The sequence below is a fragment of the Chiloscyllium plagiosum genome, unplaced genomic scaffold, assembly GCF_004010195.1.
Source record: "Chiloscyllium plagiosum isolate BGI_BamShark_2017 unplaced genomic scaffold, ASM401019v2 scaf_11584, whole genome shotgun sequence".
Lineage (NCBI taxonomy): Eukaryota > Metazoa > Chordata > Chondrichthyes > Orectolobiformes > Hemiscylliidae > Chiloscyllium > Chiloscyllium plagiosum.
The window spans coordinates 1-13330 of NW_025214056.1; the positions used below are offsets into that span (position 1 = coordinate 1).

Sequence of the window (13330 nt, forward strand, 5' to 3'; positions counted from 1 at the left end):
ATGAACCTACGCTGCACTCCCTCAATAGCCAGAAAACTCGATGTGTTTGTTGATAAGAGTTCCAGTTGGAATGCGATATGTTTGGCTTGTCCTGGGATGGATATATTGTCCCAGTCAAAGTGGTGTCCTTCCTTATCTGTATGTGAGGATACTAGTGAGAGAGGGTCATGTCATTTTGTGGTTAGCTAGCACCTTATAAGACAAAATGTGCAATATTTAGAATTGATCGTTGAATTTTATAAGTAACAATTCAACAAATTTTATTCAACAATTTTATTTCTGATTGAGAATTTTTTTTGTTACTTATCCATTGAACTGAGTGGCACTGTTAAGGCCATTCTTTATTGTCCATCTCTAATTACTACACTAATTAGTAGTAAGTCATCTCTGGAACAGCTACATTTCTTGTGGTGTAGGTACAAAATGTCATTAGGTATAGCGTTCCAGAATTTTGACCTAGCAACATTGAACGAATGGCAATATATTCCATAGTCAGAATGCATGTGGTTTGGAAGGAAATTGCGGGTGGTGGTGTTCTTAGGTGAACCACATCTTTGCTGTTCTGGGTAATAGAAAACACAGGCTTGAAGGTGCTGCTGAAGGAAGCTTGATGAAGTGCATTTTGGTGCACACCATTGCCCTCGTGTGTCTGGAGTGCATGTTTAAAGTGGAGGATGAGATCAAAGGGTTTTTTATTTTGACTTTTTCTTTCTCAGACTCCAGGACCTGGTGCATATAAAGTCCCCGATCCCAATATGTACAAACAAAAACCACCTCATTACAGCATAACTGGCAGGAACCAACTACCCGGTGATTCAACAAGGAAACCAGGGCCTGGGAGTCACAGTCCAGAGAAGGTAATAAATATTAATCTCGCCGAACTGTTTGATCTATCCAGTGAGATTGCCATGTTCATCCAAAACTGCTGCCTACCTTACACCAAATCCTATTCACCTATCACCCCTGCATTTGCTGACCTACATTAGTGAAGTAGTGCCTCGCCTTGTAAATTGTCATAAAAGCAAATTACTGCGGATGCTGGAATCTGAAACCAAAAGAGAAAAATGCTGGAAAATCTCAGCAGGTCTGGCGGCATCTGCAAGGAGAGAAAAGAGTCAGTTAGACATCAGTTCTTTTCTCCCCTTACAGATGCTGTCAGACCTACTGAGATTTTCCAGCATTTTCTCTTTTGGTTGTAAATTTTCATTCTTGGTTTCAAAATCCTCCATCTCTGTTCCCTTTCCTATCCCAGTAATCTCTAATGTCCCGCAACCCACTAAGATATCTGAACTCCTCCAGTTCTGGCCTCTGTCACATCCCAGATTCCAATCCGTCCATTGTCGGTAGCTATGCCTTCAGTCTTGGTCCAAAGCTCTGGAATTCCCTCCCTTTCTCCCCCTTTATTTTTAATCACTTTTCAAAATCTATCTCTTGAATGACACCAACCTAATGTCTCCTTGGGTTTCTTAGTGCCAAGTTCTGATTGATAATACAACAGTGAAATATCTTGAGAAATTACACTATGTTAAAGAAGCGACATCAATACAAGTTATCATTAATTATTCACAGTAATGAGTTCAAGGCAGTGTCTATTTGTTACATCGTTCCACATGGGTTTCAATTCAGTGGTGACAAGGAAATAGCAATTAGCAGTAATAATTAAAGTCTAGAATCAGTGACAAATTCTAACAGTCTTGGAAATTTAGAAGAAAATCTATAATTAGTAGAAACAACCAGTTTTTTCTTTGCAAATTGGGTATTCCCCCTTCAGATAGACAACATTCAGTTCACATAGATCATAAAGAATCTGCTTCAATCATTCTGTATCAATTTGTTAAAAATAAAATGAAAGAATAATTTCTTAAAACAAGGTGCAATTGTAGATATGTAAAGAGCATTAGAGTGGATCCCATTGTGTAAGGAGATAAAGGAATGCCCAATGTCAAGGGAAAGAGCGTTCAGCATTATTGAGGAGTGCATTCTTCTACAAGTATTCATTCCACAGCAGTCTTTAGGGCAAAACATTTAAAGCATAAAATCCACAATGAAAGAATTGAAAGGACCCCTCAAGTATCCAAAGTAAAGCTCTCTTGCTGTAACTGCCCACCATTGTAATCATGCGCTTAGTTTTAGTTGGAACAAAATACTTCATTGGTGACCAAGTGTGCAATTGTGCAGCTGAGGGAATTATGCACAACTCTCAATGGCAATAAATGACACAATGAAATTATGTTGAATTCTCAGTTCATTTTCAACCTATTTAATACGGTTAAGGAAAAGTGAACAGAAATTCTGCAAGACAAAAGAAGAAAAAATAAATTTACAAAATTAAATCAAGTAAATAAAATTTCAGAAATGAATACAAGTAGGATACAGAAAATATCTGTAATTTGGATTCACTTTCCCAAGATTGATTAAAACTGTTTAACTGCTCTATTAATTGCAGGGTGTCCATCTGTGACCCTGTTCCTTCTCCCAAGGCTTTTGATATAGTTTTATGGGGTTTGAAGAGGAGAATTGAGGAGTCAGCAACAGAAGATAATGCTTAAAATTCTCCTCAGAAGCTAAATTCAATTTGGTCATAAATGAAGAAGGTCTTCGGTATCTTCTTTGCACTCAAACCTTGTCTGATCAGAACGGATTGGTATATTGAAAAGCTCGTGAACCAATCTGCTATTTATACTTCTCATTTCCCAAGGACTGAAATCTGGACAGTGTTAAGAGTCTGAAGGGAGATTAAAATTCAGAAATGTGTATAGCCTGCTCCCCACTAAAGCTACTTACCAAATAAATTCTGCACTTGTAAAAGAGTAAGGGCGGACATGTACAGAACACAAATGCTAGCAGGGACCAATTTTACAGTTAGTCTGTTCCTGTGCTCTAAATTCTATCTAATATACTGAATAGATTTCAAATGATTGTGGGACAGTGTTATTTTAATTCACTCTACAATCTGAGAACTTTTGCACAAAATAGTTTGTTTTGACTTAAACAGTCTTAGTTGTTTTAATGATCCAGAACAAAATAAACAATAAATGTGAAATGCTAATTTTCCTTGCCTGAAATTGACAGCAATGCTTCTGACTCTCACACAGGTTGTAGTAAATCGCAATCTAGCCCCTGCATTCTCCTTTGGCATCAGGCATTCAGAGTACCTGACACCAGTAATCGACAATATTGTGTAACAACGCAAGTTCCTCGTAACTTATAAAATGTTATAAAACAATTATGTACAATTTGCCACATTCTGATCTAAGTTGCATCCCTTTGAAAACTTCCTGCACTGGTTTAAGAAGTTACTATACTTACTGTATTATGTTTCAAACATTCTGTGGATACCATTTCAAGTCATGTATTCTTTTCAAAGAAATGAAGACAGTGACCACGTGATGGAGTCTGTGCTTGTGATGTCCCCACATTATGATGGGATGTGGATCTATTTTGTGACTCTTACGTACTATGTTGGGAAGTGGATTTCTCTGTGATTTCTGCTTATGGTGATGGCACATGAGTTTGTGATTTCCCCACATAGTGATGGGAGGCATGCCCCTGTCTATGATTCACACATGCTCACATCCTATTTTTACTCACGCCACTCTGTGTTGCAAAGTATAATCAGATATTTTCACAAAGAAGGAAAATAAATTCTGGATGTAGGTTTGCTCGCTGAGCTGGAAGGTTCATTTCCAGATGTTTTGTCACCCTAGTAAGTAACATCTTCAGTGGGCCTCCGGGCAAAGCACTGCTGATAATTCCTGCTTTCTATTTATATGTTTGGGTTTCTTTGGATTGGAAATGACATCACCAACCCAACGAAACCCAAACATATAAATAGAAAGCAGGAATTATCAGCAGTGCTTTGCCTGGAGGCCCACTGAAGATGTTACCTACGGGGGTGACGAAACGTCTGGAAATGAACCCTCCAGCTCAGCGAGCAAACCTACATCTAGAACCTCAACCTGAGTTACAAATCTTCTCAAAACTTGCTAGGAAAATAAATGATAGGGTAAATCGTTGAATTAAATTGAGTAAACATTGGAAGGTACATTTCTCTGGAGAGAGAAATGCAAATACTGACTGGCCTGCTAAGTACTTCCAGCATTTTCTGTTTTTATTTGACTTCCAGTTTCTGTCCTATATTTTACCTTTTAAATTGCTAGGTCTTAAAACTTCCCCAATACTTGCAATGCAGAAGTAATTTATTCTGACTTCATTTTGTAGCAAGTACTGGGAGGAGCAGCCAAAAACATCTGTTCAATCAAACTCTCAACCAGGCAGGCAAAGCAAAGAACAGAGCAGAGTAGTCAGTCACAGGCCCCATATGTCTACCAAAGTAGATCTGTGCTACAATCTTCTTTATCTGTGAATTAGCCTAAGAAAGATTATTATTCAGCACTGCCCCCAAATAGGATAGAAATAACACTGTGTACTCAGATAGACTGCAATTCCTCAAGTGACATAAGAATCCTTAGACCAGTATAACTTGGTGTGTCAGCTGGGATATTATCACGGTCCACTCAGAGGCAAAACTGGTCAGGAATTTGAAACCAAGTTCTATTCTGCATATCTGCAATGAGTTGGGTTGCAAATGAAGGTTAAACCTCTGAATTAAAGGAATAATGTAATTGCAATATCTTGAAATATTGAATAAACCATTTAGTAGGTTATTTTTGGTCTCATTTACTTTTTTTGTGGTTTTGTTATGACAAGGAGACAGACGGCTGAACTAAATCAGCCACTCTGCCTCTGTATTCAGAACACAATAAAATTAAAAGCTTGAACGACACATAAAATTGACTCCAATGGTTTCTAAACAGACCTTTAAATAACCAGACTGTGACTAATTAACTCCAGATACCAAATTGTATCTTAAACAAAAGATTTAGCAATGTATTAACAATATAGTAACTTCTGCAGAACAAAAATTAAACAAAGTAATCTAATAGGTCTATGATTTAAACACAACAACTTTTGTTTTCAGCCCCATTCACTCAAAAGGTAGAGAACAAATACAATTAAGAGATAAAGAAAATAATAAAACTAGCCAGATTACTAAATGGTCTTCATGAAGTCTTAATCCACAGGCATGTATGATGGTTTATTGGTTGATTTTCTAAGATATCGATAAGGGTCACCTTTTCAGTTCACTCAGACAAAGGCAGTAATACTTTATAACTTAGTTTTCTATTCTCAGGGCTTCTGAGAGCTGCTCATGCGAGGTTAGGCATGGAGCGTTCAAATCTTCACACTGCAGCATCAACAGCCAGATTTCCACCTTCCCAAAAACCACAATTCTAACACTCAGTTAAGGTCACGGGGAGTGCTGCAGAATAAAGAGATCTTGGAGTGCAGGCTCATAGTTCCTTGAAAGTGAAGTCCTAGGCAGACAGGATAGTGAAGAAGGCATTTGATATGCTTTCCTTTACTGGTCAGTGTATTGAGTATATGAGTTGGAAGGTCAAGTTGCGGCGGTACAGGACATTGGTTAGGCTACTTTTGAAATACTGCATGAAATTCTGGTCTCCCTGCAATAAGATGTTGTGAAAATTGAAAGCGTTCAGAAAAGATTTAAAAAGGATGTTGTCAGGGTTGGGGGATTTGAGCTAGAGGGAGATGCTGAATAGGCTGAAGCTATTTTCCCTGGAGCGTCGGAGGCTGAGGGGTGACCTAATAGAGATTTATAAAATCACGGAGAGCATGGATAGGGTGAATAACCAAGGTCTTTTCCCTGGGGTGGGGGTGTGGGGGGAGTCCAAAGCGAGATGGCATAGATTTAAGGAGATAGGGGAAAGATTCAAAAGGGACCTAAGGGCAACTTTTCACACAGTGGGTAATGCATGAATAGAATGAGCTGCCAGAGGAAGTGGTGGAGGCTGTCCAATTATAACATTTAAAAGGTGTCTGGATGGGCATATGAATAGGAAGGGTTGCGAGGAATATGGGCAAATGGGACTAGATTAATTTAGAATATCTGGCCGGCATGAATGAGTTGGACCAAACGGTCTGTTTCAATGCCATACAGCTCTATGACTCTAATTCAAACTCTGACCACTCTGACATCTCCTCCATGATTTCCCAGTTACCATACAACATCTAGCCCCAGCTTGACCATAAGATCTTTTCCAGTCTTGCTGGAACCAATTCCCAATTCCCCCACCCCCCCACCCCCAATTTGTCATTAAACAATGACAAATATTTAAAGCAATAAAAACAGAAATTGTTGGAAAAGCTTAGCTGGTCTGGTAGCATCTGTGGAGGGAAATCAGAGTTAATATTTCAGGTCCAGTGAACCTTTCTCAAAATTAATGGTAGCTAGGAAAAGTTGTTGTTTTATGAAGTAGATAGGGTAGGGGGAGCGGGGTAAGGAGTAAATGATATGTGGAGTTAGAGCCCAAGGAGTGAGAACAGTTGGAGAATGAATAGCTACTAATTGGGACGATTAGTGGTTAACAATGGATTGTATGTAATAGCAGGCCATATAATAACAAGGCCTGGTGTGTGGGGTTGGCGTAAGGACATGTGAGAAAGTGCCTGAAGCCCTAAAATTATTGAACTTGATATTGAGTCCAGAAGGCTGGAAAATGAGGTGCTGTTTCTCCAGCCTTCGCCTGAGCACTGCAGCAAGCCCAAGACAGAGATGGTCAGGAAACAAGGTGGTGTGTTGAAGTGGTAGGCATCTGGAAGCTCACGGTCTTTTTTGCCTGCCACTTCAACACGTGGAAATCTTACAGCAATTGTATTCTACATTAGTCAGAGAACACCTGGTGTAATGTGTACATTTTTGGCCTCCAATCTCAAGGAAGGACAAGAATTCAATAGAAAGAATGTAACAAAGCCACTTCATATATGGCTGAGTGAGAATGGGCTCAACAAGGTCACGGTTGCCATTGTAAGTAACTGAGGGTGGGTGGGTAAACTAGATATAAAATAAACTATACACACAATCACAAGTTTAAAACATTTTGGGTGATCAATATTTATTCTGAGAAAGATGAAAGCAACACTAACAATTTACATACTTCACGACTACATATTTAGCAAAAAAAAATTTTGAAAAATAAATCCTCAAAATCAAAGATTAAGTCAATAAAGGATCATCATCTTTGGAATTAATCATACAAAACATCCTTTGCAATATTTAAATTATGTCATGAAGCAATAAATCTAAAACATCCTTTTCTTAATAATTTTTAAAAATTAGTTTTATTTGGGTTGTATGGAGGCCCCAATTTATTCTCCTCGCTTCAAGTGAGAAATGGGGCTCTGATCCAGTTTTATGTTTGCATTCTCAGTGAAAGTTAATCAAGTTTTTGCACTGTACATCAGTGTGCACTATGAATTTCATGTCACAAGCACTATAGTGTCATATAAAATCATGTTCTCTCATCTCTCCCTGAAAGCTCATCTTCATTCCCAGACTGATCGAGGGAACCTCTTGAAATCTTGTTTTGTGAAGAAACTTTGGTGCAAAAGGAAGGGCAGTCAGCCTTTTTAGCAGTATCCAAAGGAAGTTTGGCAAATATTCTCTGGTCACTGGATCTATTCCTCATCACACTGTCCGACTGTAAAAAGATCAAGTCTGAATTCTCATGATAAGGAAGTACAGGATGAAGAAAAGAAGGACCAGCCCAATAGACATATAACACAACAGTTTCTTGTTGTCCCGACCAGATTTCACCATCGAGGAAAATCTCTTCACACTTCCTGTCAAAAGTCCAGTAGCACTCAAAAAGTCAGAATCCTGCCACACAATAAAAAAAACTTCAAGATTTAAAAAATAAACCTCTCACACCTAATTAACTCCAATTAAATCTAGATTGGAACAATGGTCTGATATTTGAAGCTTCAGTGAACACATCCCAGTCCCTTTTGATGTCTAACTCTTTTCTGGCTTCTCATCTTTCGCTCTCTCAGCTTGGTTTCTCCACTCTCTCTTTAACTAACAGTACCAAAGGGCAGTGGTGCTCCATACTACTGAGCACCTTCTCAAGTTATTACAACACAGGGAGAAAAAGTGAGGACTGCAGATGCTGGGGATCAGAGCTTAAAAATGTGTTGCTGGAAAAGCGCAGCAGGTCAGGCAGCATCAAAGGAGAAGGAGAATCGACGTTTCGGGCAACACAGTCCAAGGGATAAATTGCATTCCTATCTTCCTGTAACTATTCCAATAACTTTTGAAGACATTCTTTTCCAAATATTTTTCACATCACATTTGCAACCTATGCTGGATTCAGCTTCTTTTACAGTTTCTGTTCAGACATTCCAGGCCCTTTGGTCCATCATATCTATGCCATCTCTGATGCCAATCTAAACTAATTCCATCTGCCTCCACATAGTTCATATCCCTCTATTCTCTGCCTGTTCATGTGTCTGTCTAAATGCCTCTTAAACTTTGCTAACATTTTTGCTTCTACCACCCCACTATGGCAGTTTACTCTTGGCACCTAATACTCTGTGTAAAAAATGCTCCTTGCCCATCTCCTTTCAACTTGTCCCCTCTCACCTTAAACATATGCCCCTGAGTATTTGGTATTTCCACCATGGGAAAGAGACTCTGACTATCCACCCTATACATGCCTCTCATAAATTTTATATTCTTCTATCAGGTCACCCCTCAGACTCCAATGCTGCAGAGAAAACAATCCAAGTTTACCCAACCTCTCCTTAGAGTTAATACACGCCAATGCAGGCAATATTCCGGCAAACTTCTTCTGCATCCTTTCCAAAACCTCCACATCCTTGTATAGCAATGACCAGAATTGCAAATAGTACTCCCAAATGTGGCCTGAATAAAAAGTCTTGTATAGTTGCCACATGACTTGCCAACTTTTATGCTCAATGCCCTGACCAATGAAGCCAAGCATACTATCTACCTTCTTCACCAACTTATCCACTTGTGTTGCCACTTTCAGACAGCAATGGACCTGGAACCAAAGATCCCTCTGTCTATCAATGCTTCTGAAGGTCCGATAATTTACAGTATACTTTCCTCTTGCATCACCTCACCTTGTCCAGGTTAAACTCCAACTGCTATTTCTCTGCCCAACCTTCCAGCTGATCTGCATCTTGCTGCATCCTTTGATATCCTTCCTCACTATCCACAACACCAGCAATTTTCTTGTTATCTGCACATGTATTAATTAAATTATCTACATTTGGATCCAAGTCATATTACAAACAACAGAAGTCCCAGCACTGCTCCTTGTGGAACACCACCGGTCTTAGACCTCCATTCAGAAAAACATCCCTTCACAATGATCCTCTGACTTCAATGGCCATGCAAATTTTGTGTCCAACTTGCCAACTTAATCTCTTGCTCTTAATCTATGCATAAAATGCCTTGGATTCTCTTGAAATGTACTTGCCAAGAACATTCATGGCCCCTTACACTTCACAAAGGCTACTTGTTTTTGTTTCTTAAAACTTGCAATGCTTTTTTTTTGTCTAAAAACTTACAACATTTCTTGTCATCCAAGATTTCTGAACCTTGCCATCCTTATCTTTCATCCTCAAAGGAACATACTGGCCCTGAAGTCTGGTCAACTGGGTTTTAAAATTCTTCACATCAGATGTAGATTTATCTTCAAATAGCTGCCCCAATTCAACTATTCCAGTTCTTGCCTAATACTGTTGTAGTCTTTCCCCAATTTACCACTTTTATCCAAGGACCAGTTTTATCCTTTTCCATTACGACCTTAAAACTTATGGAATTATGATGATTGCTCCCAAAATGCTGTCGCATGGAAAAGTTGATTACGTGACCAGACTCATTCCCCAATTCAAGGTTAACATAACCCCTTCCCTAGTTGGACTTATTGTTTCATGAACCCTTCCTGGATGCACCTAACAAATTCTGCCCCATCTAAGCCCCTAGCACTAAGGGAGTCCCAGTGAATATTAGAGAAGTTAAAAATCACCCACTACAACAACAACCGAGTTTTTCTTTTACATCTTTCCATGATCTGCTTATATATCTGTTCTTCTACTTTCCCCTGGCTATTGGGAAGCCTATAATATAATCCTCGCATAGTGACTGCACCTTTCACATTCCTAAATTCTACACATCTGGCGTTGCTGGTTGGGCCCTTCAAGATGTCCTCACTGATTCTCCTTAAATCAGTGATGCAACTCCCCAACTTCCTTTTACATCCTCTCTATCCTGACAGCAACATCTAAACCCTGGAACGCTGAGCTGCCAATCCTGCTCTTTTCTCAAAGAAGTTTCTGTACTGGCTACCATATTCTAATCCATTGTATTAACCTAGACTGCAAGCTCATCTGCCTTATCCGTTATACCTGTGCATTAAAATAAATATACTTCAGACCACTAGTCCCACTCTGTTCAATAACCTGGCACTGCCTGTTCCTCCTACTAGACATGAGTTAACTCCCCTCTTCTCTTCAATCACACTGCATGCTGATCTACTGCTGTGAGTTCACCCTCCACCACCTTAACAATAGAGTCCCTATCACTACTGCTTGCCTACACTTAGACTCTCCCTACTGTACAACTGTTGTCGTAGCTCTACAGAATTGCCAGTAGTTTCTCAACTTAGTATTTAGTCAGATAATCTCAATAAAACACTGTTTTCTCCATTTTAAAAATAATCATTGAAGCTTGTGTGGACTCACCATGCCATCCAAATATCTATTCTGGTCACTAGCTTCCTGGTCAATATCCAGAGCAATCTGCTTGAACAGAGAATTGATTAAATTAACAAGGTACAAACAAATCATCTGACATGGACCACCGCTACAGGGGAATCATAAAATCTAATGCTAGAAACACAGTCACTGAAAATTAGAATGTGCAACATGAGTCAGCTGGATTCAGAGATTGTACTCTTTCTTCGTAGTCAGAGGTTTCTGAGTTCAAGCCTCAGGAAGACATAAACACAAAATCTATTTGTACTGGTGTGACTTCCGAGAGGGTGCACTGCACTGACAGAAGGTCTGTATTGAGGGAATGTTGCACTGTTGGACAGTTAATACTTACGCAAAGCTGTACAATTGGATGGGCAGATTTGAAGGCAGTGGCACATCTTTCGATAATCATTACTGAGGAAGTATCACATTTTCAAAGAGGCAACACTGAGGAATTATTACACAGTCAGAGAGGTGGACTGGCTAGAGTGCTGTACTATTGTTGAACAGAACACTCCACTGTTGGTGACAGTACAGAGGGTGTGCAGGAGGATTGGAGAGGCAGTATTGAGGAAGTACCATATTATTAGGACAGTAGTTGAACGTGACAGTGACAAAACCTCAAAAGTATTTCTTTAACTGTAAAGTAGTTTGAGACTATATGAAGTTGAGCAAGGCATCTTAGAAAAGCAAGTCTGTCTTTTATTTGCCATCTGCAAGATTTTGCTCAAAACTGTCGCTTTTACCCTCAAAGTCACAAACAACCTTCTCTGACTGGGATGTATCATTCCTTAGCCTCTCTGTAGCTTTCAACAAGTTTTACCACACAAACATCCCAGAGTACCAATCCTGATATCCAGGTACTAGGGACTGTCACCTTACACCTTCCATCATAGCCACAGCATGTTAAGCAATCACTTTATTTTACTAGTTATGGGAGACCCACCTCCATAATCTATCACTCCTTCATGTGATGTTGCCCATTGTGTACATCATCCTTAGACATAGCTCAATTTCAATAGTATTGTCAGATTATTTGTCTAACATCCAGCCTTGCATAAACACCAAATTCTAATTAAATCCTAGGAAAAAGTAAAATTATTTTCAGTACACATCAGTTTATACCCTGCTATCGGATTCCAGCTACCGTTTCAGGCTGAAGTGGAGGCAACATTAAATAACCAATCATGAGCTGTGTTTCTAACATCCATATCCTCTCCAGCACAAAATAATCTATATGTGTAACCACATCAACAACCACTGAACACAAGACATGTGAGCACAGTGGACCATAATGTCTCTCCAGGCTGCTCTGCTATTTAATAAGATCACGGCTGATCACGTACATTAAATTTAATTACTACAGAGCTCTTATGTTGCAGTGGTAGTGTCCTTATCTCTGAGTGAGAATGCCTGGGTTCAAGTCCCACCTGCTCCAAATGTATGTCATAACATCTGTGAACAGGTTGATTAGAAAATATCCAAGGCCCTCAGACTAGAGTGACCTCACTTCCACAACATGTTTGAAATGAAAATCTTTGAAAAGGTTATTCACCTTTTATCCCTTCACCACAACCATATCTCTAACTCAACCCATCATCTATTCAAACCCTTCCATGTCTATCATCCCCACACTTGACCATTGCAATGCTCTGCCAGCCGGCTTTCCCTCTTCAGATCTATCTTTGCTAGGTCCTATATCCTGCCAAAACCTACCTCCACCCCTTTCCAAATACCCATCCACAAGGCCCTGCTCCTTAAACTCTTCCTTCTCCTTATCCAATGTTAAGGCCACCCACCAACAATGACTTGTCTGTTGATGCCCCTGTTCTAGTCTCTTTGCCTTTATATTTGCATGTAGTTTCCTCCAATCTTTGTAAACTGCTTTGAACATAGGAAATTGTTACCAGCTGCAAAATAAATAAATGTCATTGTTACATTTTCTAACATATTAAATTCTCCCTGTGAACTAATCTTTCTTGCATATGAATTGAACAGGTGGACTACACCTCAGAAGTAAGTTTTAGAATCATATCTTTAAATGATTCCCAATTATCTTGTTGTTGAAATGAACATTCCAGAGAATCTACGGACAAAAATATAAATTGTATGGTCAAGGAGCTGAAACTGTTGTATTCATTACTAATATATTAGTAGCTAGAAGCTCTCCATCTTCACTGTCCAAAACATATCCACAATATCAGGGAGCTGGACAAAACTCCAACAAAATATTCTTACAAATTGCTGTGTACCTGGCATCAAAAGCATGCTTATCAGAGCACAGCTTCATTGCGTTGGTCAGCTGTTTCAAATGCAAGATTCCTACATACCAAGACAGTACTCTACAGAAAGCTAAGTATGAGAACCCACATCACAGGATATCCCAAAATTGAGATAATGAACTACAGTAGTGCTCCCCACCCCATACCCACGAGGAAGACATCCCAATACCTACTGCAGATGCTCAAAACCGTGGACAGGTGCGAACCCATTCATTTAAATGGGAAATGTCTTCTGGTGCATGATTCTGGTATGTTCTCTTTTATATGTTCGGGCCGCGGTAAACCATGGGTAACAGAAACCGTGGTAACCAGGCCCGTGGATACGGGGGTCGCCCTGTCATATGAAAGTGAATCTCAAAACTTGCAGGTTGGATACCAAGACATGGGAAAATAACTTTGGACAG

General features: G+C 39.5%; 1 protein-coding gene across 2 annotated transcripts in view; it reads right to left on the reverse strand.

Annotated features, from left to right (window-relative positions):
• Positions 1-6947: 6947 nt before the first annotated feature.
• bet1l (Bet1 golgi vesicular membrane trafficking protein-like) overlaps positions 6948-13330 on the reverse strand; it is a 29994-nt gene continuing 23611 nt past the window's right edge. For both annotated transcript variants that reach the window (XM_043686373.1, XM_043686374.1), the window contains exons 3-4: positions 10633-10689; positions 6948-7741 (exon numbers count right to left, since the gene is read on the reverse strand). In XM_043686373.1, the coding sequence (XP_043542308.1) occupies positions 7574-7741; positions 10633-10689 (225 nt within the window). In that variant the 3' untranslated portion in view covers positions 6948-7573. The remainder of the gene's footprint in view (positions 7742-10632; positions 10690-13330) is intronic.